The sequence below is a fragment of the Poromitra crassiceps genome, assembly GCF_964638095.1.
Source record: "Poromitra crassiceps genome assembly, contig: HAP1_SCAFFOLD_258, whole genome shotgun sequence".
NCBI lineage: Eukaryota > Metazoa > Chordata > Actinopteri > Beryciformes > Melamphaidae > Poromitra > Poromitra crassiceps.
The window spans coordinates 40,001-67,500 of record NW_028152139.1 but is presented as its reverse complement, the minus strand read 5'-3'; the positions used below and the strand labels follow the sequence as shown (position 1 = coordinate 67,500).

The following is a 27,500-nucleotide window of genomic DNA, read 5'->3' as shown; positions in this document are numbered from 1 at the left end:
AGCAGCGACTGGGGCTATATACTATATATATATATATATACATACACACATAGATATCTGTGTATCACTTTTTTTTTCAACTGATGCGCAGCATTTCTCCACCTATTTCCATCGTAATATTTGGAGATTGCCGTTAAACATGTTTTTAATGATAGTTTCATGTGTTCTGGATGCCGTGCTGTTTGCCTCCTGGATGGTAGGTTCACGTCATGAACCCTGATGGCACTCCAACACATGGCATTCCTGTGGAGGTGGAACCAGGCCCGGTGAAGGGCCTCACCGCAGCCAACGGCATTGCCAAGCTCACAATCAATACAATCGTAAATAATGCAAACCTGGTTATCAATGTAAGTCTACAAAATGTATTACTGAACGTATCTGTTATATTGTTGTCTGGTTTGGCAGATGAAGCTTAAGCAGTAAAAACGGACTGTGGATCGTTGATGAAAACAGCCAGGCGGAACTAATCTGTCATGTAGTGACTGTTCTGGTTGCTGCCTTTGAGTTGACGCTCTCTGGGCATCAGTCTAGAGAGCCCTGACAAGAGTGAAAGAAACAAGAACTATTGCTTAACTAGAGGGGACACAGTAGAGCGCATACCTCCACCACGGCATGTAACGTGAATACGTTTGGAACTTAGGCACCTTTTTATGATTGGCTACCCCCAATGCCACACCTCCTTTTGGCCAGTGTGGGCGTGGAAAGTTAATCAATTTGTCCATGGCCTAGTCTGGGCACCTTTTACTCCGCTTTGTGTCATGGGGGCATAAACCAAGGAAACAGGAAACAACACCGGAAATAAGTGCGCCAAAAAACGTCTTTGCTGCCGTTAGCTTGACGCGGTGAGGTTACGTTAGATAGAGCCTGAAAAGAACAACAACACAAGTTGTATAGTAGCGTTAGCACATTTCTAGTCACTGCCGAGGAAGGTTTCTGGAGAGCCAAAGACAATGGAGTACTTGCCATGTGAAATCTTATGATCAATGCCCATGTCTTTCCCAGCACAGTCAGCAGAGATGCTTCAACTGTTGTACTTGATCCTCCATTATCGATAACAGCGGACAGACAACTAGCGTTATTATAACTATTCCATCAACTGCAGCCATTCGTTTGAAAAGTAAAGCTTCTGTATTGGCTTAAAATATGTGATATTGTGAATCTGCGATGTTTCTACAAGAACTTCTTCAAAAACTTTGTTCGGTACGTCCATCTTTTGTTTTGTTGTTTGCCGTTTTATTTTCTTATTCGTTGTGTCTGATTGTCAAGTTAACGAGCTATTTCCGCTGTTGTTTCCTGTCTAGGGCGGGCTCTAGGCCGGAAACAGGCAGGGTGACAAAATCACTTGTAAAGGGAGGCCAGGCTCTTTCTTGCTGAGAAGAGCCTGGTGACGCGAGGTTATCCATGGCCTATATGACTACAAAATTGTATGGTGTTATGTGAATCCATTTGGAAGTTACCTTTCTGTGATTGGACACGTCAATTGCCACATCCTCTTTTGGCCAGTGGGTGTGGAAAGTTAATCAGTTCTAAGTTGGCCCAAAAGCTATACTTGAGTAAAAGTACAGATATCTTCCCCAGTGTTTCCCCTACAATTGTACAGGCCTGATTTTCTTTTTACTAATAACATACATGACTAATATCAATATGAATGAATAATGACATCACAGTCTAATCCTAATCTTAGTATTATCCAAATCTGGCTTCAATTCCAGTCGCCAGCGAGGGTCCCCCCTGCGGTCAGTTTAGGTTTTACTTCGTTTCGAACTCAAGCTCTCACTAGTGCCTAATTCGCTGCGTACGCAGCACTATGGAAGACATTTAGCTCCAAAATTACTTTTCATTAAAACCGACCACCCACCCATAGGTGGCGTGGTGCCCCCCTGGGGCTGACTTGGCCACCCACCTCACCCACGTGACTACGTCACGTCCTGTCAGCCCTAGGGTCCGCCACTCTTCGTTTCTTCCAGCCAGTGTGAGGACGTCGTTTTCATAGCTCCGCGGTTAGCTCTCTTAAACATAGCTTAGATACTACGCTCGTTCCGGCGGATTTGCCCACCTCAAGAGGTTTGCGTGGATGGGATAAATCAGGCTTCGGGGACCCGATCCTGTACTCTTCACCAGCGGCGCCGGATCAAGCCATCTAAAGCTAAGGGTGTCTTTTTCACAGTTAACTGTTGTATTAGCTGCTGCTGTGCAGCTCATGTGAAACTTTTTCCCCGGCTGGGGTAGCGTTATTGAAAGGCTTGAGCGCCGACTCAGGTCTGCACTCAAAACTTATAGGCTAGGTTGCATACGTGCGAAATAGCTTATACCGTTTAGCACAGGAACAATAGGCTAACTAGCCCAGTTGTTACAGATAGCTAGCTTTGCACCCGTGCGGTTGGCTTCCGTGTGTTAGGTACTTAGGCGCCGGCTACTATTGTTAGAGCGCGCACGTTACTCCGGCGGGAGTAACGATAGATAGATAGTTAGCTAGCTCGCTCAGTGCAGCTAGCAGCTAGCTTGTAGCACTCTAGCATCTTCACCGTTGCAAGCTACTGCTAGTCAGCTTACACGGTTAACTCCCGCTAATTCTGGTACAGTCGGCGGGACTTGTTGGCGGGTTAGCTTTGCTGAACTCGCACAATGGACTGGGCGGCAGCCATGAGACAGGGGGAGACAGCCAAGAGCTGTGTTAGCTGTGAGGCTACGTACGGCGAGTCAGGACCGCCATAGGGAGTGTGTGTTTTGCCTCGGGCATAACCATGCTACTGACGCCTTGCTGAAGTCCGACTTCTGCCAGGCCTGCGAAGGCTTCACCCTGGCCGTGCTATGGGAAAGAGCATTGCTCTTTGTCCAGGTGGGCCCGTGGCTTAGCCATGCACCTCCTGAGGGAGGCGCATGCGGTGGGTCTGACCACTCGGTGGAGGAGGAGTTGCCTGACGAGCAGGGCTCCCCGGTCCAACCTGAGCAGCAGATCCTAAGCTCGGGGGATGAGCCCATCGACCCTGTGCTACAACAGGGGGGCCCTTCCCCTACGACCCCATTTTTATTCCCCCCCAGAACGCCCCCCAGGGGGACTTGTCAGGCGGAGAGGAATGGGACCGCGCAACTGCGGTCACCTCTCTGGTAGGGACCCGTTCGGAGGCTAGCTTCAACGAGCCCTATCAGAAGCAGTTTCTGGGGGTGATGTCTAGGGCCGCAGCGAAGCTCAGCATCGCTCGGGCAGAACCACCCCCGCCCCCCGAATCAGTTTTGCTGGGGTGCTATTTCCAGCCACGCCAGGCACCACAGGCACCCGCCCGAAGCCCCTGCTGCCTGTCTGTATAGACGTGGTTCGCGCGGTGCAGTCAGGATGGGAAAAGCCTCAGGAGGCCAAGCCGCTCTGCATGGGCATGCTCCGTGGTCGGCCTTAGAAGGGGCGGATAAGCTCGCGTTAGACGCGATGCCTCCCCTCGAGAGGCCCACGTTGCCCTCGAAGGCGTGCCAGCTCACGGCCAAGTTGGGCGAAAAGGCGTACTTGGCGGCGGGGCAGTCCGCCGCCATGACCAACAACCTGGCCATCTTGCAGGGCTACCAGGCAGTGCTCCTGCGGGAGATGCAGGGTGACCCCGCCCCCGAGCTGTTTACAGAGCTCAGGATGGCCACGGATTACGCCTTGCGTATGATAGACTGCCTGGCGCAGAACAGCGGGAAGGTCATGGCCTTCTCTGTTCTCACCCACCGCCACCTGTGGCTGAATCTTACCCAGCTCCTCGAGCAGGATAAGAGGAGGCTGCTGGGGGCCCAGATCTCCCCAGAGGGCCTGTTCGGTCCTTCCGTGGAAGACTTGGCCCAGCGGTTGGAGAGGCGTCAGAGGGACTCGGCGGCGGTCAGCACCCTCATGCCTAGAAAGAGCAAAGGGGAGGACCACCGGTTCCAGGTCCAAGCGCGCGCGCAGAGGCGTCCTCCGGGGCCTCCGCCGCTGCGGACCGCCCCGCGCCAGCGGGTACGAGCCCCACAGCCTAGGGCGCCCCTAATGGACGCGCCCCACCCAGCCGTGGTGGGCCCAGGATGGGTCCCACGGCAGGCCAGGGTGCGCGGCCCCCGCCCCCCAAAGCGAGGGGGTGCACGGGGAGCGGGTAACCATCCCCGTACGTAGTCACCTCCCTGGGGAAGGGGGTGGGCTATGAGCCCACCGTCGTTGGAGCTCAGCGCTCAACTTCGGTCCGGGACTCAGCAGGGGCCTACCCAACCCGTCACTCGCCGGTGCGTTGCGCCCGGCGGGGACGAAAGCTCGCCAGGGCTTGGCTTCAGGGCCAGCCTTTGGTTTGTAGCTTTAGGGACAAGCCCACCGTCCTCGGTGCCCAGCGCCCGAGTTCGGTCGGGAGCTCTCCCAGGATCGCTCATCCGCCGTCAAGAGGTCCCCGGGACAAGCCCACCATCGATGGTGCCATGGGCCCATTGTTGGTCGGGAGCTCTCCTGGGGACCGCACGAGCGGACGAGTCCGCATGCGGCGGTCGAAAGAGAGCCTTGCCTCCTTGCTCCCCCCAGCCGGCGAAAGCTGCACGGCTGGGGGGTTACGCCGGTTCAACACGCTCACAGGGCACGTCAGTAGGCAGAGCCCGCGTAAGAAACCGGCAGGGGGGCTTAGCCTCTTATGTCCCGCCCCCCCCCCCCCCCCCCTTCTTCCCCAACCAAAACACCGGGGCAGGCCCCGGTGCCCAACAATATACTCATGGCCAAGGGGGCGGGTTCCGCCCCCTTTGGCCACAACAGACCATCTCTGCCCGACAGGCTCGAGGCCTGGGAGCGTCTGTGTTCCCCGTCCCCGTGGCTGCGGTGGGGGATACGCCCTGCAATTTGCCAGGGCCCCACCCAGGTTCGACGGGACCCACGATACGGTTGTGGAAGGGGAGTCCATGGACATACTCCACAAGGAGGTCATTTCGCTCCTCGCCAAGGGGGCGATCCGCTCGGTTCCCAAGGCAGAGGTGCGCTCGGGTTTCTACCACAGGTACTTCGTCGTGCCCAAAAAGGACGGCTCCATGCGTCCAATTCTGGACCTCCAGCGCCTCAACAAGACTCTGAGGAAGTTCCCGTTCCGAATGCTCTCCTTTCCCCGCCTCTTCAACGCGTTGAGACAGGGGGATTTCTTTACTTCCGTGGACCTGAAAGATGCGTTCTTCCATGTCCACGTGGTCAAGAGGCACAGGAAATACCTGAGGTTCTCCTTCCGGGGGAAGGCTTACAAGTTCTGTGTCTTGCCTTTCGGCATGTCTTTGAGCCCGCAAACCTTCACGGCTTGCGTGGAGACGGCCTTGGCACCCCTCCGCGCGAGGGGGATTTGCATCTTCCTTTATCTCGACGACGCTCTTATTGTGGCCGGCTCGAGGGTTGGTGCCATGAAACATACCAAGGTGGTGACCGATCACCTACAAACCTTAGGGTTCTTGGTGAACTGGAAAAAGAGCTGCCTCGCCCCAGAGCAGACGGCGATCTTCCTGGGGCTCGAGCTAAACTCCCGGGCCATGCGGGCCCGCCTTTCGCGGGAGCGACAGGCTTGCACGGTGCAGACAGCGAGGACATTAAGTCTTTGCTCCTCGGTGTCAGTGCATCAGTGCACAGTCATGTTGGGCCTGATGGCCTCGGCACTGCATGTGCTCCCTCTGGGGAGGCTACACATGCGTCTGTTCCAGATCTGGTTCCTCGGGTTGCGCTTGGATCCGGCCAGGGACCGTCATCGCAGGGTGCCTCTGACAGGTCAGGCCCGCCAGGCGTTGGCCATATGGGCGGACCCCCGTTACCTATCGAGGGGCACTTGATTGGGCCCGGTCCCGCTCAGTTTAGTGATTCGCACCGACGCCTCCCTCTGGGGTTGGGTGCGGGTTTCTGTTGGCGAACGGCCGGTGGGAGGCTCAGGAGCTTCGCCACATGAACGTCTTGGAGCTGGAGGCGATTCGCCTGGCTCTGCTTCACTTCCAGCGAATCATACATGGACGCCATGTGCTGATTCGCTCGGACAATACGGCGGCGATCGCCCACCTGAACAAACAGGGCGGTGTGCGGTCGAAGGCGTTGAACCGGTTATCGGCGGAGATTCACCTGTGGGCGTATCCCCATCTCCTGTCACTGTCGGCGGCCTATCTGCCGGGACGGCTGAATTACGGCGCCGACCTGCTGTCTCGAGGCTATCCCCGTCATACGGAATGGTGCCTCCACCCTCAGGTGGTGGAACAGATTTGGGCCAGGTTCGGTCGTGCCCGCGTCAATCTCTTCGCATTGCGGCGCGCGACGCACTGCCCATTGTGGTTCTCGATTCAGGAGGACAGGTGAACGTGTGGCCACGGGAGGGGCTTCATGCGTTTCCACCGATCCCCCTGATCCGTCAGGTGTTGGACAGGGTGAAGGAGCAGCGTCTCCGACTCGTTCTAGTGGCTCTGTTCTGGCCCAGGCAGACATGGTTTGCGGACCTGGTCTCCCTGGCGCAGGGCCCGCCTTGGGCATTACCGGTGCGGGCCGATCTCCTATCCCAGGCGGAGGGGGAGGTGTTCCACCCCTCCCCAGGCAGGTGGAAGCTAGCAGTCTGGCTCCTGAACGGGACCAATTGCTAGCCCAGGGCTTGCCCGATAATGTGGTGCGCACTATTCAGAGTGCTAGGGCTGCTTCGACCCGCACTCAGTACGCGTACAAGTGGCAGGTCTTTTCGCGGTGGTGCACAAGTAAGGGTGTGGATCCAGTGAACTGCAGCGTGCGACCAGTTCTCTGTTTCCTTCAAAGCTTGCTTGACGCGGGCCAGTCCCCGCAGTCGCTTAAGGTGTACGTAGCCGCGATTTCGGCTTTCCACATGGGGATTGAAGGGAGCCCCGTGGGGGTGTGCCCTTTGGTCTCGCGCTTCATGAAGGGGGCGCGTAAACTGCGCCCAAGGGCTCAAACGGGTTATCCGTTTGAGCCCTTGGACTCCGCCGATTTAAAGGTTCTGTCCTTAAAGACCGCGCTGCTGCTGGCCTTATCGTCAGGAAAGAGAGTCGGTGACCTGATTGCCCTCTCGGTGCAGCAGGCCTGTATGGTTTTTGGGGACGATGGGCGCAGGGTTACGTTGCGACCTAACCCGGCGTACCAGCCCAAGAATATGAATGCCAGCTATAGGTCTATGGTCATAGACTTATCGGCATTCTGTCCCCCGCCGTTCAGTTCGGGTGAGGAGAGACGTTTGCACATGCTGTGCCCCGTAAGGGCGCTCTCGGCCTACGTGGCCAGGACGCGTTCATTACGCATTACAGACCAGTTGTTGGTCTGCTTTGGGCAAAGGGCCCAGGGCGGACCCCTTTCCAAGGATCGCTTATCACATTGGATAGTGGAGGCGATCGCGTTGGCATACGCTGCCGTGGGCAAGGTTCCCCCGGAGGGTATCAAGGCGCATTCTACGCGAGGTGTTGCGACCTCCTCTGCGTTGTTGCGTGGTGTTTCGGTGGAGGACATGTGTGCCGCGGCCTCATGGTCCTCTCATCACACCTTTGTCAGGTACTACAGTCTTGACGTGTCCAGTTCGCAGTTCGCGCACGCGGTGCTGTCGGTGGCAAGAAAGTAGTATCGTTGCCACTCTAATATGCGAATCGGTTAGGCATAAACGTTGCCATATGGCCGTGGTTCACCGGTGCCTTTCGGGTCGCCCTGTGGGGGGCTCCCGGCAGCAAGGTCGGTTGAATTAAGGCACTAGTGAGAGCTTGAGTTCGAAACGAAGTAAAACGTTAGGGTTGTGCTACAACCCGGGTTTTACGAGTGAGAACGAGAGCTCTCACTACCCAGCCTTGCTGCGTCGATGCGTCTCTGGGTGCGTCGGATCTCAGCTGGCTGGAAGAAATGAGTGGCGGACCCTAGGGCTGACAGGACGTGACATAGTCACGTGGGTGAGGTGGGTGGCCAAGTCAGCCCCAGGGGGGCACCACGCCACCTATGGGTGGGTGGTCGGTTTTAATGAAAAGTAATTTTGGAGCAAAATGACAGTCTTCCATAGTGCTGCGTACGCAGCGAATTAGGCACTAGTGAGAGCTCTCGTTCTCACTCGTAAAACCCGGGTTGTAGCACAACCCTAACGGTTTTGAAGTCCCTCCAGGCCTGAAAAAAATTCTAGGGGAAACAATGTTCCCAGAAAAATACTTTGGTAAAAGTCAAAGTCACTCATTAGAATAAATATTACTTGAGTAAAAGTCTTAAAGTAGCTATTTTCTGTACTTATGTATCAAAAGTAATTTTCTGATATTAAATGTACTTAAGTATTGAAAGTAAAAGTACAAGTAAATGCTGTTAAAAAAACAAACAAGCAAAAGACATGCCTGGGCTTGAGTGGAAGTCTATTTCTTCTTCTTGAGTTTTATAGTGGTTGGCAAACAACGTTATGTTGCATTACAGCCACCAAGAATGGCGTGCGGATCGTGATTAACGTAACTTTCAAACTAGGAGCAGCTGATTCACCAAACCTGATTGCTTGCAGGCTACCCAATTTCTTCTGATTTTACTCTGTAACTAAGATGCTTGGGGGAAATGTAGTGGAGTAAAAGTATCAATTTTATTTGGGAAATGTAGTGGAGTAAAAGTGAAAGTTGACAGAAATATAAATACTCAAAGTCAAATACAGATACAGATACACAAATACTTAAGTACTTTCATGACTGCTCATTTACTTCACGTGCGTGTGTGTGTGTGTGTGTGTGTGTGTGTGCGTGCATGCATGCGTGTGTGTGCGCGCACATGTGTGTTCACGTGTGTGTGTGTGTGTGTGTGCAATCGCAGGCAAAGACGGATGATCCAGCCATTGCAGATGGAATGCAGGCATCAGCCAGTATGACGGCCCTTCCATATGCTACCAAAACCAACAACTTCCTCCACATAGGTAAAGAACATTGTCACAGCTCCACCAAAATCAAAAACTTCCTCCACATAGGTAAAGAACATTGTCACAGCTCCACCAAAACCAACAACTACCTCCACATAGGTAAAGAACATTGTCACGGCTCCACCAAAACCAACAACTACCTCCACATAGGTAAAGAACATTGTCACAGCTCCACCAAAACCAACAACTTCCTCCACATAGGTAAAGAACATTGTCACAGCTCCACCAAAACCAACAACTACCTCCACATAAAGAACATTGTCACGGCTCCACCAAAACCAACAACTACCTCCACATAGGTAAAGAACATTGTCACAGCTCCACCAAAACCAACAACTACCTCCACATAGGTAAAGAACATTGTCACAGCTCCACCAAAACCAACAAGTACCTCCACATAGGTAAAGAACATTGTCACAGCTCCACCAAAACCAACAACTACCTGCACATAGGTAAAGAACATTGTCATGGCTCCACCAAAACCAACAACTACCTCCACATAGGTAAAGAACATTGTCACAGCTCCACCAAAACCAACAACTTCCTCCACATAGGTAAAGAACATTGTCACGGCTCCACCAAAACCAACAACTACCTCAGCATAGGTAAAGAACATTGTCACAGCTCCACCAAAACCAACAACTACCTCTACATAGGTAAAGAACATTGTCACGGCTTCACCAAAACCAACAACTACCTCAGCATAGGTAAAGAACATTGTCACAGCTCCACCAAAACCAACAACTACCTCCACATAGGTAAAGAACATTGTCACAGCTCCACCAAAACCAACAACTACCTCCACATAGGTAAAGAACATTGTCACAGCTTCACCAAAACCAACAACTACCTCCACATAGGTAAAGAACATTGTCACAGCTCCACCAAAACCAACAACTACCTCCACATAGGTAAAGAACATTGTCACGGCTCCACCAAAACCAACAACTACCTCCACATAGGTAAAGAACATTGTCACGGCTCCACCAAAACCAACAACTACCTGCACATAGGTAAAGAACATTGTCACAGCTCCACCAAAACCAACAACTACCTCCACATAGGTAAAGAACATTGTCACAGCTCCACCAAAACCAACAACTACCTCCACATAGGTAAAGAACATTGTCACAGCTCCACCAAAACCAACAACTACCTCCACATAGGTAAAGAACATTGTCACAGCTCCACCAAAACCAACAACTACCTCCACATAGGTAAAGAACATTGTCACGGCTCCACCAAAACCAACAACTACCTGCACATAGGTAAAGAACATTGTCACGGCTTCACCAAAACCAACAACTACCTGCACATAGGTAAAGAACATTGTCACGGCTTCACCAAAACCAACAACTACCTCCACATAGGTAAAGAACATTGTCACAGCTCCACCAAAACCAACAACTACCTCCACATAGGTAAAGAACATTGTCACAGCTCCACCAAAACCAACAACTACCTGCACATAGGTAAAGAACATTGTCACGGCTTCACCAAAACCAACAACTACCTTTACCTAGGTAAAGAACATTGTCACGGCTTCACCAAAACCAACAACTACCTCCACATAGGTAAAGAACATTGTCACAGCTCCACAAAAACCAACAACTACCTCCACATAGGTAAAGAACATTGTCACAGCTCCACCAAAACCAACAACTACCTCCACATAGGTAAAGAACATTGTCACAGCTCCACCAAAACCAACAACTACCTCCATATAGGTAAAGAACATTGTCACAGCTCCACCAAAACCAACAACTACCTCCACATAGGTAAAGAACATTGTCACGGCTTCACCAAAACCAACAACTACCTCCACATAGGTAAAGAACATTGTCACGGCTCCACCAAAACCAACAACTACCTTCACATAGGTAAAGAACATTGTCACAGCTCCACCAAAACCAACAACTACCTGCACATAGGTAAAGAACATTGTCACAGCTCCACCAAAACCAACAACTACCTCCACATAGGTAAAATACATTGTCACGGCTCCACCAAAACCAACAACTACATCCACATAGGTAAAGAGCATTGTCATGGCTTCACCAAAACCAACAACTACCTCCACATAGGTAAAGAACATTGTCACGGCTTCACCAAAACCAACAACTACCTTTAAATAGGTAAAGACATTGTCACGGCTTCACCAAAACCAACAACCACCTCCACATAGCTAAAGAACATTGTCACAACTCCACCAAAACCAACAACTACCTCCACATAGGTAAAGAACATTGTCACAGCTCCACCAAAACCAACAACTACCTCCACATAGGTAAAGAACATTGTCACGGCTCCACCAAAACCAACAACTACCTCCAGATAGGTAAAGAACATTGTCACGGCTTCACCAAAACCAACAACTACCTCCACATAGGTAAAGAACATTGTCACGGCTTCACCAAAACCAACAACTACCTCCACATAGGTAAAGAACATTGTCACGGCTTCACCAAAACCAACAACTACCTTTACATAGGTAAAGAACATTGTCACGGCTTCACCAAAACCAACAACTACCACCACATAGGTAAAGAACATTGTCACGGCTCCACCAAAACCAACAACTACCTCCACATAGGTAAAGAACATTGTCACAGCTCCACCAAAACCAACAACTACCTCCACATAGGTAAAGAACATTGTCACAGCTTCACCAAAACCAACAACTACCTGCACATAGGTAAATAACTTTGTCATGGCTTCACCAAAACCAACAACTACCTCCACATAGGTAAAGAACATTGTCACAGCTCCACCAAAACCAACAACTACCTCCACATAGGTAAAGAACATTGTCACAGCTCCACCAAAACCAACAACTACCTCCACATAGGTAAAGAACATTGTCACAGCTCCACCAAAACCAACAACTACCTCCACATAGGTAAAGAACATTGTCACGGCTCCACCAAAACAAACAACTACCTCCACATAGGTAAAGAACATTGTCACGGCTTCACCAAAACCAACAACTACCTCCACATAGGTAAAGAACATTGTCACGGCTTCACCAAAACCAACAACTACCTGCACATAGGTAAAGAACATTGTCACAGCTCCACCAAAACCAACAACTACCTCCACATAGGTAAAGAACATTGTCACAGCTTCACCAAAACCAACAACTACCTTTACATAGGTAAAGAACATTGTCACGGCTTCACCAAAACCAACAACTACCTGCACATAGGTAAAGAACATTGTCACAGCTCCACCAAAACCAACAACTACCTCCACATAGGTAAAGAACATTGTCACAGCTCCACCAAAACCAACAACTACCTCCACATAGGTAAAGAACATTGTCACAGCTTCACCAAAACCAACAACTACCTGCACATAGGTAAAGAACATTGTCATGGCTTCACCAAAACCAACAACTACCTCCACATAGGTAAAGAACATTGTCACAGCTCCACCAAAACCAACAACTACCTCCGCATAGGTAAAGAACATTGTCACAGCTCCACCAAAACCAACAACTACCTCCACATAGGTAAAGAACATTGTCACAGCTCCACCAAAACCAACAACTACCTCCACATAGGTAAAGAACATTGTCACAGCTCCACCAAAACCAACAACTACCTCCATATAGGTAAAGAACATTGTCACAGCTCCACCAAAACCAACAACTACCTCCACATAGGTAAAGAACATTGTCACGGCTTCACCAAAACCAACAACTACCTCCACATAGGTAAAGAACATTGTCACGGCTCCACCAAAACCAACAACTACCTCCACATAGGTAAAGAACATTGTCACAGCTCCACCAAAACCAACAACTACCTGCACATAGGTAAAGAACATTGTCACAGCTCCACCAAAACCAACAACTACCTCCACATAGGTAAAATACATTGTCACGGCTCCACCAAAACCAACAACTACATCCACATAGGTAAAGAGCATTGTCATGGCTTCACCAAAACCAACAACTACCTCCACATAGGTAAAGAACATTGTCACGGCTTCACCAAAACCAACAACTACCTTTAAATAGGTAAAGACATTGTCACGGCTTCACCAAAACCAACAACCACCTCCACATAGCTAAAGAACATTGTCACAGCTCCACCAAAACCAACAACTACCTCCACATAGGTAAAGAACATTGTCACAGCTCCACCAAAACCAACAACTACCTCCACATAGGTAAAGAACATTGTCACGGCTCCACCAAAACCAACAACTACCTCCACATAGGTAAAGAACATTGTCACGGCTTCACCAAAACCAACAACTACCTCCACATAGGTAAAGAACATTGTCACGGCTTCACCAAAACCAACAACTACCTCCACATAGGTAAAGAACATTGTCACGGCTTCACCAAAACCAACAACTACCTTTACATAGGTAAAGAACATTGTCACGGCTTCACCAAAACCAACAACTACCACCACATAGGTAAAGAACATTGTCACGGCTCCACCAAAACCAACAACTACCTCCACATAGGTAAAGAACATTGTCACAGCTCCACCAAAACCAACAACTACCTCCACATAGGTAAAGAACATTGTCACAGCTTCACCAAAACCAACAACTACCTGCACATAGGTAAATAACTTTGTCATGGCTTCACCAAAACCAACAACTACCTCCACATAGGTAAAGAACATTGTCACAGCTCCACCAAAACCAACAACTACCTCCACATAGGTAAAGAACATTGTCACAGCTCCACCAAAACCAACAACTACCTCCACATAGGTAAAGAACATTGTCACAGCTCCACCAAAACCAACAACTACCTCCACATAGGTAAAGAACATTGTCACGGCTCCACCAAAACAAACAACTACCTCCACATAGGTAAAGAACATTGTCACGGCTTCACCAAAACCAACAACTACCTCCACATAGGTAAAGAACATTGTCACGGCTTCACCAAAACCAACAACTACCTGCACATAGGTAAAGAACATTGTCACAGCTCCACCAAAACCAACAACTACCTCCACATAGGTAAAGAACATTGTCACAGCTTCACCAAAACCAACAACTACCTTTACATAGGTAAAGAACATTGTCACGGCTTCACCAAAACCAACAACTACCTGCACATAGGTAAAGAACATTGTCACAGCTCCACCAAAACCAACAACTACCTCCACATAGGTAAAGAACATTGTCACAGCTCCACCAAAACCAACAACTACCTCCACATAGGTAAAGAACATTGTCACAGCTTCACCAAAACCAACAACTACCTGCACATAGGTAAAGAACATTGTCATGGCTTCACCAAAACCAACAACTACCTCCACATAGGTAAAGAACATTGTCACAGCTCCACCAAAACCAACAACTACCTCCGCATAGGTAAAGAACATTGTCACAGCTCCACCAAAACCAACAACTACCTCCACATAGGTAAAGAACATTGTCACAGCTCCACCAAAACCAACAACTACCTCCACATAGGTAAAGAACATTGTCACAGCTCCACCAAAACCAACAACTACCTCCATATAGGTAAAGAACATTGTCACAGCTCCACCAAAACCAACAACTACCTCCACATAGGTAAAGAACATTGTCACGGCTTCACCAAAACCAACAACTACCTCCACATAGGTAAAGAACATTGTCACGGCTCCACCAAAACCAACAACTACCTCCACATAGGTAAAGAACATTGTCACAGCTCCACCAAAACCAACAACTACCTGCACATAGGTAAAGAACATTGTCACAGCTCCACCAAAACCAACAACTACCTCCACATAGGTAAAATACATTGTCACGGCTCCACCAAAACCAACAACTACATCCACATAGGTAAAGAGCATTGTCATGGCTTCACCAAAACCAACAACTACCTCCACATAGGTAAAGAACATTGTCACGGCTTCACCAAAACCAACAACTACCTTTAAATAGGTAAAGACATTGTCACGGCTTCACCAAAACCAACAACCACCTCCACATAGCTAAAGAACATTGTCACAGCTCCACCAAAACCAACAACTACCTCCACATAGGTAAAGAACATTGTCACAGCTCCACCAAAACCAACAACTACCTCCACATAGGTAAAGAACATTGTCACGGCTCCACCAAAACCAACAACTACCTCCACATAGGTAAAGAACATTGTCACGGCTTCACCAAAACCAACAACTACCTCCACATAGGTAAAGAACATTGTCACGGCTTCACCAAAACCAACAACTACCTCCACATAGGTAAAGAACATTGTCACGGCTTCACCAAAACCAACAACTACCTTTACATAGGTAAAGAACATTGTCACGGCTTCACCAAAACCAACAACTACCACCACATAGGTAAAGAACATTGTCACGGCTCCACCAAAACCAACAACTACCTCCACATAGGTAAAGAACATTGTCACAGCTCCACCAAAACCAACAACTACCTCCACATAGGTAAAGAACATTGTCACAGCTTCACCAAAACCAACAACTACCTGCACATAGGTAAAGAACTTTGTCATGGCTTCACCAAAACCAACAACTACCTCCACATAGGTAAAGAACATTGTCACAGCTCCACCAAAACCAACAACTACCTCCACATAGGTAAAGAACATTGTCACAGCTCCACCAAAACCAACAACTACCTCCACATAGGTAAAGAACATTGTCACAGCTCCACCAAAACCAACAACTACCTCCACATAGGTAAAGAACATTGTCACGGCTCCACCAAAACAAACAACTACCTCCACATAGGTAAAGAACATTGTCACGGCTTCACCAAAACCAACAACTACCTCCACATAGGTAAAGAACATTGTCACGGCTTCACCAAAACCAACAACTACCTGCACATAGGTAAAGAACATTGTCACAGCTCCACCAAAACCAACAACTACCTCCACATAGGTAAAGAACATTGTCACAGCTTCACCAAAACCAACAACTACCTTTACATAGGTAAAGAACATTGTCACGGCTTCACCAAAACCAACAACTACCTGCACATAGGTAAAGAACATTGTCACAGCTCCACCAAAACCAACAACTACCTCCACATAGGTAAAGAACATTGTCACAGCTCCACCAAAACCAACAACTACCTCCACATAGGTAAAGAACATTGTCACAGCTTCACCAAAACCAACAACTACCTGCACATAGGTAAAGAACATTGTCATGGCTTCACCAAAACCAACAACTACCTCCACATAGGTAAAGAACATTGTCACAGCTCCACCAAAACCAACAACTACCTCCGCATAGGTAAAGAACATTGTCACAGCTCCACCAAAACCAACAACTACCTCCACATAGGTAAATAACATTGTCACGGCTCCACCAAAACCAACAACTACCTCCACATAGGTAAAGAACATTGTCACGGCTCCACCAAAACCAACAACTACCTCCACATAGGTAAAGAACATTGTCACGGCTCCACCAAAACCAACAACTACCTCCACATAGGTAAAGAACATTGTCACGGCTTCACCAAAACCAACAACTACCTCCACATAGGTAAAGAACATTGTCACGGCTTCACCAAAACCAACAACTACCTGCACATAGGTAAAGAACATTGTCACAGCTCCACCAAAACCAACAACTACCTCCACATAGGTAAAGAACATTGTCACGGCTTCACCAAAACCAACAACTACCTGCACATAGGTAAAGAACATTGTCACAGCTCCACCAAAACCAACAACTACCTCCACATAGGTAAATAACATTGTCACGGCTTCACCAAAACCAACAACTACCTCCACATAGGTAAAGAACATTGTCACGGCTTCACCAAAACCAACAACTACCTGCACATAGGTAAAGAACATTGTCACAGCTCCACCAAAACCAACAACTACCTCCACATAGGTAAAGAACATTGTCACAGCTCCACCAAAACCAACAACTACACATAGGTAAAGAACATTGTCACAGCTCCACCAAAACCAACAACTACCTCCACATAGGTAAAGAACATTGTCACGGCTTCACCAAAACCAACAACTACCTTTACATAGGTAAAGAACATTGTCAAGCATGTTTACAGAATGAACCGAAACACAGTTTTGGCCTATATAGCTAATTTCATAACAACTGTAGGGGGTGAATTTATATATAACTCGTCTGTTTAGAGTAAAATAGACGATAGAAAAGACTGGGTTTATGGGGTGATCGACAGGTCGCCTGTCCAGTGATCGCGCAGCTTGCCGATCACGGACACACAGGATCTCACACGGATCACAGGCCTTAGCTGCAGCTCTGGGAAACCCCCCATCTCACGCCGTCTCACCTGAGCTGCAGCACAAGGACCCCAAGATGGTGACAGACAACACTTAAACGCGAGTCCAAAAAACAATGAGTGGTTACATCCATTTTATTGACAGTTAATGGTTGTGATATGTTGTGCAGGGGTCGACTCGTCTGAGCAGAACTTAGGAGACAACCTGAAAATCAACCTCATCCTCAAAAGGCAGACAGGGGTCCATGACATCACATACCTGGTGAGGTAGATTTGTTGTGTGTGCGTTATATAGTGTTGCTTCCTGCATACCTGTGTAGCATGCACAGGCGTGCACAGCATGTGTGGTAATACACGGGCTTTGATGTATGAATCTATTTGTGTCTTCAGGTCCTGAGCAGAGGTCGGCTGGTGAAACATGGCCATTACAGGTCACACGGCCAAGTTCTGATAGCCCTGATACTGCTCATTACCAAGGAGATGCTGCCATCGTTCCGCATCATTGCCTACTACCATGTGAATGACAACGAGGTGGTGTCAGACTCAGTTTGGGTGGATGTCAAGGACTCCTGCATGGGCTCGGTGAGACCCTGATGATGGTGAAGAGACATCCACAGACAAACTGAGCATACCGATGTTCTCATCTAAATACTTTTCTCCTTCTTTAGTTGAAGTTGGAATCGACCAGAGCCGTCCCGTCCTTTGAGCCTCGTAGGTTGTTTGGTCTTAAGATCACAGGAGACCCAGGTGCCATGGTGGGACTGGTGGCGGTTGACAAAGGAGTCTACGTCCTCAACAACAAGCACCGCCTCACACAGACCAAGGCACTTTTTTTTGTCTTTGAATATATTTGAAAGTGCTACAGTAGTAACATCACAGATGTCTCAAACATAGCTGTACATGCAAGAGTGTTGATATAGCCAGTAGGTTCAAATAATATTCAATATGTTTCTTTTTAATGCAGCAGTCGTCAACTGTATCATCTTATACTTATACTGTATGTTTCGCTTTTTTCAAAAGGTGCTTGTATCATTTCAGAGTAGAACTCCTCATGGCAGTTTACCCATTTGTGTGTGTGTGTGTGTGTGTGTGTGTGTGTGTGTGTGTGTGTGTGTGTGTGTGTGTGTGTGTGTGTGTGTGTGTGTATGTGTGTGTGTGTGTGTGTGTGTGTGTGTGTGTGTGTGTGTGTGTGCGTGTGCGTGTGCGTGTGCGTGTGCGTGTGCGTGTGCGTGTGCGTGACTTCCCTCCCACTCAGGTGTGGGACACAGTGGAGAAGTCTGACACTGGCTGCACACCAGGTGGAGGGAAGAACAGCATGGGTGTGTTCTACGATGCTGGTCTGTTGTTTGAGACCAACACCGCATCCGGGACTCCCTACAGACAAGGTGACAACACTCCACTCCAATCTTATTCCTTTGACCATTTCCCTCTTGCTACTAGCCTTATTCCTCCAACAACTGTCCTGGTATAAGTATAATGCCAATTTCAATTTATTTATCACCAAGCCTCTTATTTAATATTGTGTTTGGCACTAGATGATCCCAGCTCCAACAAACAGGTTGTACTATTGCATGTAGATCCATTCTTCCTCCACCCACACCCAACCAGCCATGCCTTCCCTACCCTGATATTGACAACATCAGAATCACATGACAAATACAAATACACGCGGTGTTTCAAAATTTAAATTATTCATTTAACATCTCAGATATAGGCCTATCTCTATTTTCCACATCATAATAATCTGTTTATGGACTGCAGTGGGAATTCAGCTGAGAATGTCACAGTAGTTATGAGAATGTGCACATTGATCAATTCTGGTTAGAATTAATAAGTCAGGTCAGGTGACCTGGTTGTAATCAATTCGGGGTCACTCGCTGTGTTCTGTCTAAGAACCATTCTGTGTTCTGTCTAAGAGCCAGTCTGTGTTCTGTCTAAGAGCCAGTCTGTGTTCTGTCTAAGAGCTGTTGCATTTCCAGTTTTACAGTGTCCAGTCGCCAGCAGGAGGAAACGAGCCACCACTATCCTGGAGGTCAGAACCACCCTAAGTAAGAGTCACAGTCTAAACCACCGGATAACCACATCTTCACATGTATTCTATTCGTACGCTATTCTTCACAAATGTGAGAGCTGGCCTCTAGAGGCACAATTCCGTTTCAATTTAGCACCGTTTTAAATGGTGGTGTTTTTACATTTACAAGAGTCTTAAGTAAATCCCCTTTTCTACTGTATATCACCCTTCTCCATCTGTCCCAAACCATCTCTCTTCTCCCCTCCTTATTTCTCCTTCCACATCCCTCTTCTCTATCCTTTCCAGGAAGTCAATACACAGACAAGCTGCAACAGACGTGTTGTGTGGACGGCATGAGAGACACCCCGCTATCATACAACTGTGAGCGTCGCAGCGAGTACATCGTAGACGGTGCGGCCTGCGTCGAGGCCTTCCTACACTGCTGCAAGGCGCTGGCCAGTCAGCGAGCTGAAGTCAAGCCGGACATCCTCTATCTGGCCCGCAGTAAGAGACACGGACAAGGGATGGGGGGCAAGGCCTGCATGGTTGGTTTCCATGGTAACACTAGAAGTGGGTGGAGACAGAGCGGAGGAGGCTCACTGCCTCCCAGTATGGTACTAGAGGAGGTGGAGGTACACAAGCAGGGAAGATGGGGGGGGGGATGGAGACGTAGTAGGTACTAGTGAAACACAGTTGAACACGCCAGAGGGCATACAAGGGGAGGACAGAAGAGAGCGATTTAGTGGACAGGAGAGAGAGTGACAGGAATTGACCACATCTAACATTTTTCCATTTGACACTTTAGGTGAGGAGGATGATAACAGTTACATGGACAGCGATGAGATTGTTTCTCGTACCAAGTTCCCCGAGAGCTGGCTGTGGTCGGACATCATACTACCTAACTGCCCTCGTGGTAGCTGGTGAGGCAACTGAAACGTTAGGGTTGTGCTACAACCCGGGTTTTACGAGTGAGAACGAGAGCTCTCACTAGTGCCTATCATGCTGCGTACGCAGCCCTATGGAAGACTGTCATTTTGCTCCAAAATTACTTTTCATTAAAACCGACCACCCACCCGTAGGTGGCGTGGTGCCCCCCTGGGGCTGACGTGGCCACCCACCTCACCCACGTGACTACGTCACGTCCCCACTCATTTCTTCCAGCCAGCTGAGATCCGACGCACCCAACGACGCATCGACGCAGCAAGGCTGGGTAGTGAGAGCTCTCGTTCTCACTCGTAAAACCCGGGTTGTAGCACAACCCTAACGTTTTACTTCGTTTCGAACTCAAGCTCTCACTAGTGCCTAATTCAACCGCCCTTGCTGCCGGGAGCACCCCACAGGGCGACCCGAAAGGCATCGGTGAACCACGGCCTTATGGCAACGTTCATGCCTGACCGTCTGACATATTAGAGTGGCAACGATACTACTTCCTTGCCACCGACAGTACCGCGTGCGCGAACCGCGAACCGGACACGTCGAGACTGTAGTACCTAACAAACGTGTGATGAAAGGACCATCAGGCCGCAGCACACATGTCCTCCACCGAAACACCACGCAACAACGCAGAGGATGTCGCAACACCTCGCGTAGAATGCGCCTTGATACCCTCCGGGGGTACCTTGCCCACGGCAGAGTATGCCAACGCGTTCGCCTCCACTATCCAGTGTGATAAGCGATCCTTGGAAAGGGGCCCGCCCTGGGCCTTTTGCCCAAAGCAGACCAACAACTGGTCTGTAATGCGTAATGAACGCGTCCTGGCCACATAGGCCGAGAGCGCCCTTACGGGGCACAGCATGTGCAAGCGTCTCTCCTCACCCGAACTGAACGGCGGGGGACAGAATGCTGATAAGTCTATGACCATAGACCTATAGCTGGCATTAATATTCTTGGGTTGGTAAGCCGGGTTAGGTCGCAACGTAACCCTGCGCCCATCATCCCCAAAAACCATACAGGCCTGCTGCAGGGGGCAGAGGGCAATCAGGTCACCGACTCTCTTTCCTGACGATAAGGCCAGCAGCAGTGCGGTCTTTAAGGACAGAACCTTTAAATCGGCGGAGTCCAAGGGCTCAAACGGATGACCCGTTAGCCCGTCCAGCACCGTAACCAGGTCCCATTTGGGAAAAACGCACCGCGACGGCGGGCGCAGTTTACGCGCCCTCTTTATGAAGCGTGAGACCAAAGGGCATGCCCCCCACGGGGCTCCCTTCAATTCCCATGTGGCAAGCCGAGATCGCGGCTACGTACACCTTAAGCGACTGCGGGGACTGACCCGCGTCAAGCAGGCTCTGAAGGAAACAGAGAACTAGTCGCACACTGCAGTTCACTGGATCCACACCCTTACTTGTGCACCAATGCGAAAAGACCCGCCACTTGTACGCGTACTGAGTGCGGGTCGAAGCAGCCCTAGCACTCTGAATAGTGCATACCACATTATCGGGCAAGCCCTGGGCTAGCAACTGGTCCTGTTCAGGAGCCAGACTGCTAGCTTCGACCTGCCTGGGGAGGGGTGGAACACTGTCGCTCCGGCGAAAGGCGGGCTCGCATGGCCCGGGAGTTTAGCTCGAGCCCCAGGAAGGTCGCCGTCTGCTCTGGGGCGAGCCAGCTCTTCTGCCAGTTCACCAAAAACCCTAAGGTTTGTAGGTGATCGGTCACCACCTTGGTATGTTTTGTGGCACAGACCCTCGAGTCGGCCACAATGAGAGCGTCGTCTCTCCCTCTGGCTCCGGCTGATGGCCCACCTTCCCCCCCCCTCATACCCCGTCACCCAGAGACAAGGCCACACCCCCCCTCTCCCCCCCCCCCCGAAGGGGTTCAGAGCTGATGATGCCACTCCCCCCCCCACCCACGCTGACCATCACAGCGGACCAGGTGAAGAATCAGCTGAGGAGACTACACACGAGAAAAGCAGCTGGCCCGGATGGCGTCAGCCCCATGGTGCTCAAAGCCTGTGCCCCCCAGCTGTGTGATGTGCTACAGCTGATCTTCAACAAGAGCCTGAGTCTCCAAAAGGTCCCCGTGATGTGGAAAATGTCCTGTATCGTTCCTGTACCGAAAAAGCCAAGACCCAGTGGCTCCAACGGCTACAGGCCGGTAGCTTTGACGTCCCACATCATGAAGACCCTGGAGAAACTCGTCCTGGAGCAGCTCAGGCCTATGGTCAAACCATCCCTTGACCCGCTCCAGTTCGCCTACCAGCCCCGACTGGGAGTGGAGGACGCGGTCATCTACCTGACCAACCGCGCCTACGCCCACCTTGACAACCCGGCCAGCACTGTGAGAGTCATGTTCTTCGACTTCTCCAGTGCGTTCAACACCATCAGGCCGGCTCTACTGGGTGAGAAGCTGACGGCGATGCGAGTGGATGCCCCCCTGGTGGCCTGGATTGTGGACTACCTGTCTGGCAGACCACAGTATGTGCGCCTGCAGAACTGTGTGTCAGACAGAGTGGTCAGCAATACGGGAGCACCACAGGGGACGGTCTTCTCTCCCTTCTTCTTCACCATCTACACCACAGACTTCACCTACCAGACAGAGTCTTGCCACCTTCAGAAGTTCTCTGATGACTCTGCGATAGTGGGATGTATCAAAGATGGCGATGACGATGAGTATCGGGATGTGGTGGCCAACTTTGTGACATGGTGTGAGCAGAACCACCTGCAGCTCAACGTGTCAAAGACAAAGGAGCTGGTGGTGGACCTGAGGAGGGTCAAGGCTCCGGTGACCCCTGTTTCAATCCAGGGGGTCAGTGTTGACATAGTGGAGGATTACAAGTACCTTGGAGTGTACATTGACAATAAACTAGACTGGGCTAAGAACTCTGATGCACTCTACAAGAAGGGGCAAAGCCGTCTCTACTTTCTGAGACAGCTGAGGTCCTTCAACGTCTGCCGGACCATGCTGAGGATGTTCTAAGAGTCGGTAGTGGCTAGTGCCTTCCTCTATGCTATTGTGTGCTGGGGCAGCAGGCTGAAGGCAGCAGATGCCAACAGACTTAACAAATTGATCCGTAAGGCCAGGGACATTGTGGGGCTATGCTCCATCATGAGCAATGACTCGCACCCACTCCACGGCGTGCTAGTCAAACACAGGAGTACATTCAGTGAGAGAGTGATTTCACCTAGATGCAACACGGAGAGGCACAGGAAATCATTCCTGCCTGTGGCCATTGGTCTATTTAATGCCTCTCTTAAAAGAGCACCTCGGAGACGCTCAGTCTCCCTGAGACTGAGCCAGCCGATAGGCTAACTGGAAAAGTGCCTGGCTGAGCCACGTGTAACGTATAGGGCAAGCCGAATAATATAAGTTCAGTGTGCAATAAAGATAGGCTAACTGGAAAAAGTGCCTGGCTGAGCCACGTGTAACGTATGGGGCAAGCCGAATAATATAAGTTCAGTGTGCAATAAAGACAATTGGCACGTAAGGTATACTTACTCTACGTATTTGCTTACTTAGACGTACTCCACTATTTTGCTCCTATCGCATTTAATACTGTTTACTGTTTATACTGTTTATACTGTTTATTCCATGCTATGTTGTGTTCTTTCTTCTTATTCTGTTTATTTTACTATCGCATTACTACTGTGTATTTTATTTTATGCTATGTGTGTTATGTGAACGAGCAACTGTAACGTGTCCCAATTTCCCCCCGGGGATCATTAAAGTCTTTCTGATTCTGATTCTGATTCTGAGATATAGGAAGACGCGAATCCCCCTCGCGCGGAGGGGGGCCAAGGCTGTCTCCATGCATATCGTGAAGGTTCGCGGGCTCAAAGACATGCCGAATGGCAAGACACAGAAGTCGTAAGCCTTCCCTAGGAAGGAGAACCTCAGGTATTTCCTGTGCCTCTTGACCACGTGGACATGGAAGAATACATCTTTCAGATCCACGGAAGTAAAGAAATCCCCCTGTCTCAACGCGTTGAACAGGTGGGAAAAGGAGAGCATTCGGAACGGGAACTTCCTCAGCGTCTTGTTGAGACGCCGAAGGTCCAGAATTGGACGCATGGAGCCGTCCTTTTTGGGCACGACAAAGTACCTGTGGTAGAAACCCGAGCGCACCTCTGCCTTGGGAACCGAGCGAATCGCCCCTTTGGCGAGGAGTGAAATAACCTCCTTGTGGAGTATGTCCATGGACTCCCCTTCCACGGCCGAATCGTGGGTCCCGTCGAACCTGGGCGGGGGCCTGGCAAATTGCAGGGCGTATCCCTTCTGGAGGGTGCGCCGCAACCATGGGGACGGGGAACATAGACGCTCCCAGGCATCGAGTCTGTTGGACAAAGAGGGTCTCTTGTCTTTTGGCCACAGGGGAAGGAACCCGCCCCCTTGGTCATGAGTATATTGTTGGGCACCGGGACCTGACCCGGTACCCTGGTGGGGGAAGAAAATGGGGGGGCAGGACATAAGAGGCTATGCCCCCCTGCCGGTTTCTTACGCAGGCTCCGCCTACTGACGTGCCCTGTGAGCGTGTCGAACCGGCGTAACCCCCCCGCCATGCGGCTTTCGCAGGCTGGGGGGACCAAGGAGGCAAAGCTCTCTTTCGACCGCCGCACGCAGACTTGTCCGCTCGTGCGGTCCCCAGGAGAGCTCCCGACAAGCCCACCATTGATGGTGGGCTTGTCCCGGGGGCCTCTTGACGGCGGGTATGAGACCCTGGAAGAGCTCCCGACCGAACTCGGGCCCTGGGCACCGAGGACGGTGGGCTTGTCCCTAAAGCTACAAGCCAAAGGCTGGCCCTGAGGCCAAGCCTTGGTGAGCTGCCGTCCCCGCCGGGTGTACCGCACCGGCGAGTGACGGGATGGGCAGGCCCCTGCTGAGTCCCGGACCGAAGTTGAGCGCTGAGCTCCAACGATGGTGGGCTCATAGCCCCACCCCCTTCCCCCGGGAGGTGACTAAGTATGGGACTGGTTACCCGCTCCCCGCGCACCCCCTCGCTTTGGGGGGCGGGGGCCGCGCACCCTGGCCTGCCGTGGGACCCAGGACGGGCCCACTGCGGCTGGGTGGGGCGCCTCCAGTACAGGTGGGGCTCGTACCCGCGGGCGTGGGGTGGCTCGCGGCGCTGGAGGCCCCGGAGGGCGACTCTGCGAGCGCGCTCGCACCTGGAACCGGCGGTCCTCCCCTTTCCGCCTAGGCATGAGGGTACTGACCGCCACAGAGTCACGCTGCCGCTTCTCCAACCGCTGTGCCAAATCCTCCACGGAAGGACCGAACAGGCCCTCCGGAGAGATCTGGACCCCTAGCAGCCTCCTTATGCTTAGCATAAGGAGCCTTATGCTGCTCCGGGAGCTGGGTGAGGTTCAGCCACAGGTGACGGTGAGTCAGAACGGAGAAGGCCATGACCTTCCCGCTGTTCTGCGCCAGGCAGTCAACCATACGCAAGGCGTAATCCGTGGCCATCCTGAGCTCTGTAAACAGCTCGGGTGCGGGGTCACCCTGCATCTCCCGCAGGAGTACTGCCTGGTAGCCCTGCAGGATCGCCTGGTTGTTGGTCATGGCGGCGGGGCAGTCCGCCGCCATGACCAACAACCTGGCGAAGTACGCCTTCTCGGCCAGCTTGGCCGTTAGTTGACACGCCCTCGACGGCAACGTGGGCCTCGCGAGGTTGGGGGCCAGGTGTCTGGCCACCATTTCCTCGAGGGGAGGCATCGCGGCTAACGCGAGCTTATCCCCCCCTTCTAAAGCCGACCACGGAGCCATGCCCGCGCAGAGCGGCTTGGCCTCCTGAGGCTTCTCCCATCCCATCTGCACCGCGCGCACCACGTCTATACAGACGGGTAAGAGGGGCTTCGGGCGGGGCGCCTGTGGTGCCTGGCGTGGCTGGAAGTAACATCCCAGCAGCACTGACTCGGGGGGCGGGGGTGGTTCGGCCCGAGCTTCGCTGCGGCCCTAGACATCACCCCCTGAAATTGTTTCTGGTAGGGCTCGTTGACGCTCGTCTCCGAGCGGGCCCCTACCAGAGAGGTGACAGTGGTTACACCGTCCCAGTCCTCCCCGCCTGACATCTCCTCTTGGGGGGTGTCTAGGGGGGGGACGACTATGGGGTCGTAAGGGAAGAGCCCACCCCGTTCTAACACGGGATAGATGGGCTCATCCCCCCAACTTAAACTCTGCTGCTCAGGTTGAACCGGAGAGCCCTGCTCGTCAGGTAACCCCCCCTCGACCGAGTGGTCGGACACAGCGGCAGCGCCTCCCTCGGGAGGTGCATGGCTGAGCATCGGGCCCACCTGGACAAAGAGCAAAGCTCTTTCCCGCAGCTCGCCCAGGGTGAAGCCGTTGCAGGTCTGGCAGAAGTCAGCTTTCAGCAAGGCATCTGTAGCATGGTTGTGCCCGAGGCAAAACACACACTCCCTGTGGCGGTCGAAACTCGCCAGAGTAGCCTCACAGCTAACACAGCTGCTGGCTGTCCCCCCCTTTCTCATGGTCGCCGCCCGGTCCATGCGCGAGTTCAGCGAAGCTAACTCGCAACAAGCCCTGCCGACTCTACCAAGAATTAGCGGGAGTTACACCGCGTAAGCTAACTTTTAACAGTAGCTTGCTACGGTGAAGATAGCTGGAGTGCTACAAGCTAGTCTATGCTAGCTGCACTGAGCAACTAGCTAACTATCTATCTAATGTTACTCCAGCCGGAGTAACGTGTGCGCTCTTACACAAGTAGCCGGCGCCTAAGTACCTAGCACACGGACGCTAACCACACGGGTGCACGCTAGCTATCCGCAACAACTGGGCTAACTAGCCTATTGTTCTAGTGCTACACAGTAAGCTATTCGCACGTATGTAACCTAGCCTAACAGTTTTGAGCGCGAACCGTAGTCAGCCCTCAATCCGATAAATGCTGCCCCAGCCGGGGAACGTTTCACACAGCTACACGGCGGTAGCAATAAAAAGTGTTAACTAAAAGAAGACACTCTTAGCTTTAGATGACTTGATCCGACGCCACTGGTGGAGAGAACAGGATCGGGTCCCCGAAGCCTGCTTTACCTCGTCGCCGCAAACCTCTTCAAGGTGGGCAAGATAAGACAGAACGAGCCTATTTTCTATAGCTATGTTTTAGAGCGCTAACTTAGAGTTAACCACGGAGCTTTAGAAACATGTCCTCTCAGTGGCTGGAAGAAGCGATGAGTGGCGGACCCTGGGGCTGACAGGACGTGACGTAGTCACGTGGGTGAGGTGGGTGGCCACGTCAGCCCCAGGGGGGCACCACGCCACCTACGGGTGGGTGGTCGGTTTTATAGAAAAGTCATTTTGGAGCAAAATGACAGTCTTCCATAGGGCTGCGTACGCCGCATGATAGGCACTAGTGAGAGCTTGAGTTCGAAACGAAGTAAAACCTACACACACACACACACACACACACACACACATTCACGATTAGGAGCTGCCTTCTACCTACACATCTGACACAGCCTCTGTTCTGTTCCAGTGAT

General features: G+C 51.0%; 1 protein-coding gene across 1 annotated transcript in view; it reads left to right on the top strand.

Moving 5' to 3' along the window:
• The window catches only part of LOC310770916 (complement C3-like), a gene marked incomplete at both ends in the record, with an annotated part of 58,893 nt that overhangs the window by 5,802 nt on the left and 25,591 nt on the right, over window positions 1-27,500 (top strand). Inside the window, 11 exons of the mRNA XM_083663612.1 lie at window positions 201-320; window positions 2,768-2,989; window positions 8,753-8,852; window positions 17,240-17,331; window positions 17,460-17,651; window positions 17,738-17,893; window positions 18,325-18,454; window positions 19,049-19,117; window positions 19,387-19,584; window positions 19,886-20,000; window positions 27,497-27,500. The exon at window positions 27,497-27,500 is cut by the window's right edge and continues 85 nt beyond it. Coding sequence (XP_083519738.1) covers window positions 201-320; window positions 2,768-2,989; window positions 8,753-8,852; window positions 17,240-17,331; window positions 17,460-17,651; window positions 17,738-17,893; window positions 18,325-18,454; window positions 19,049-19,117; window positions 19,387-19,584; window positions 19,886-20,000; window positions 27,497-27,500 — 1,398 coding nt within the window. The remainder of the gene's footprint in view (window positions 1-200; window positions 321-2,767; window positions 2,990-8,752; window positions 8,853-17,239; window positions 17,332-17,459; window positions 17,652-17,737; window positions 17,894-18,324; window positions 18,455-19,048; window positions 19,118-19,386; window positions 19,585-19,885; window positions 20,001-27,496) is intronic.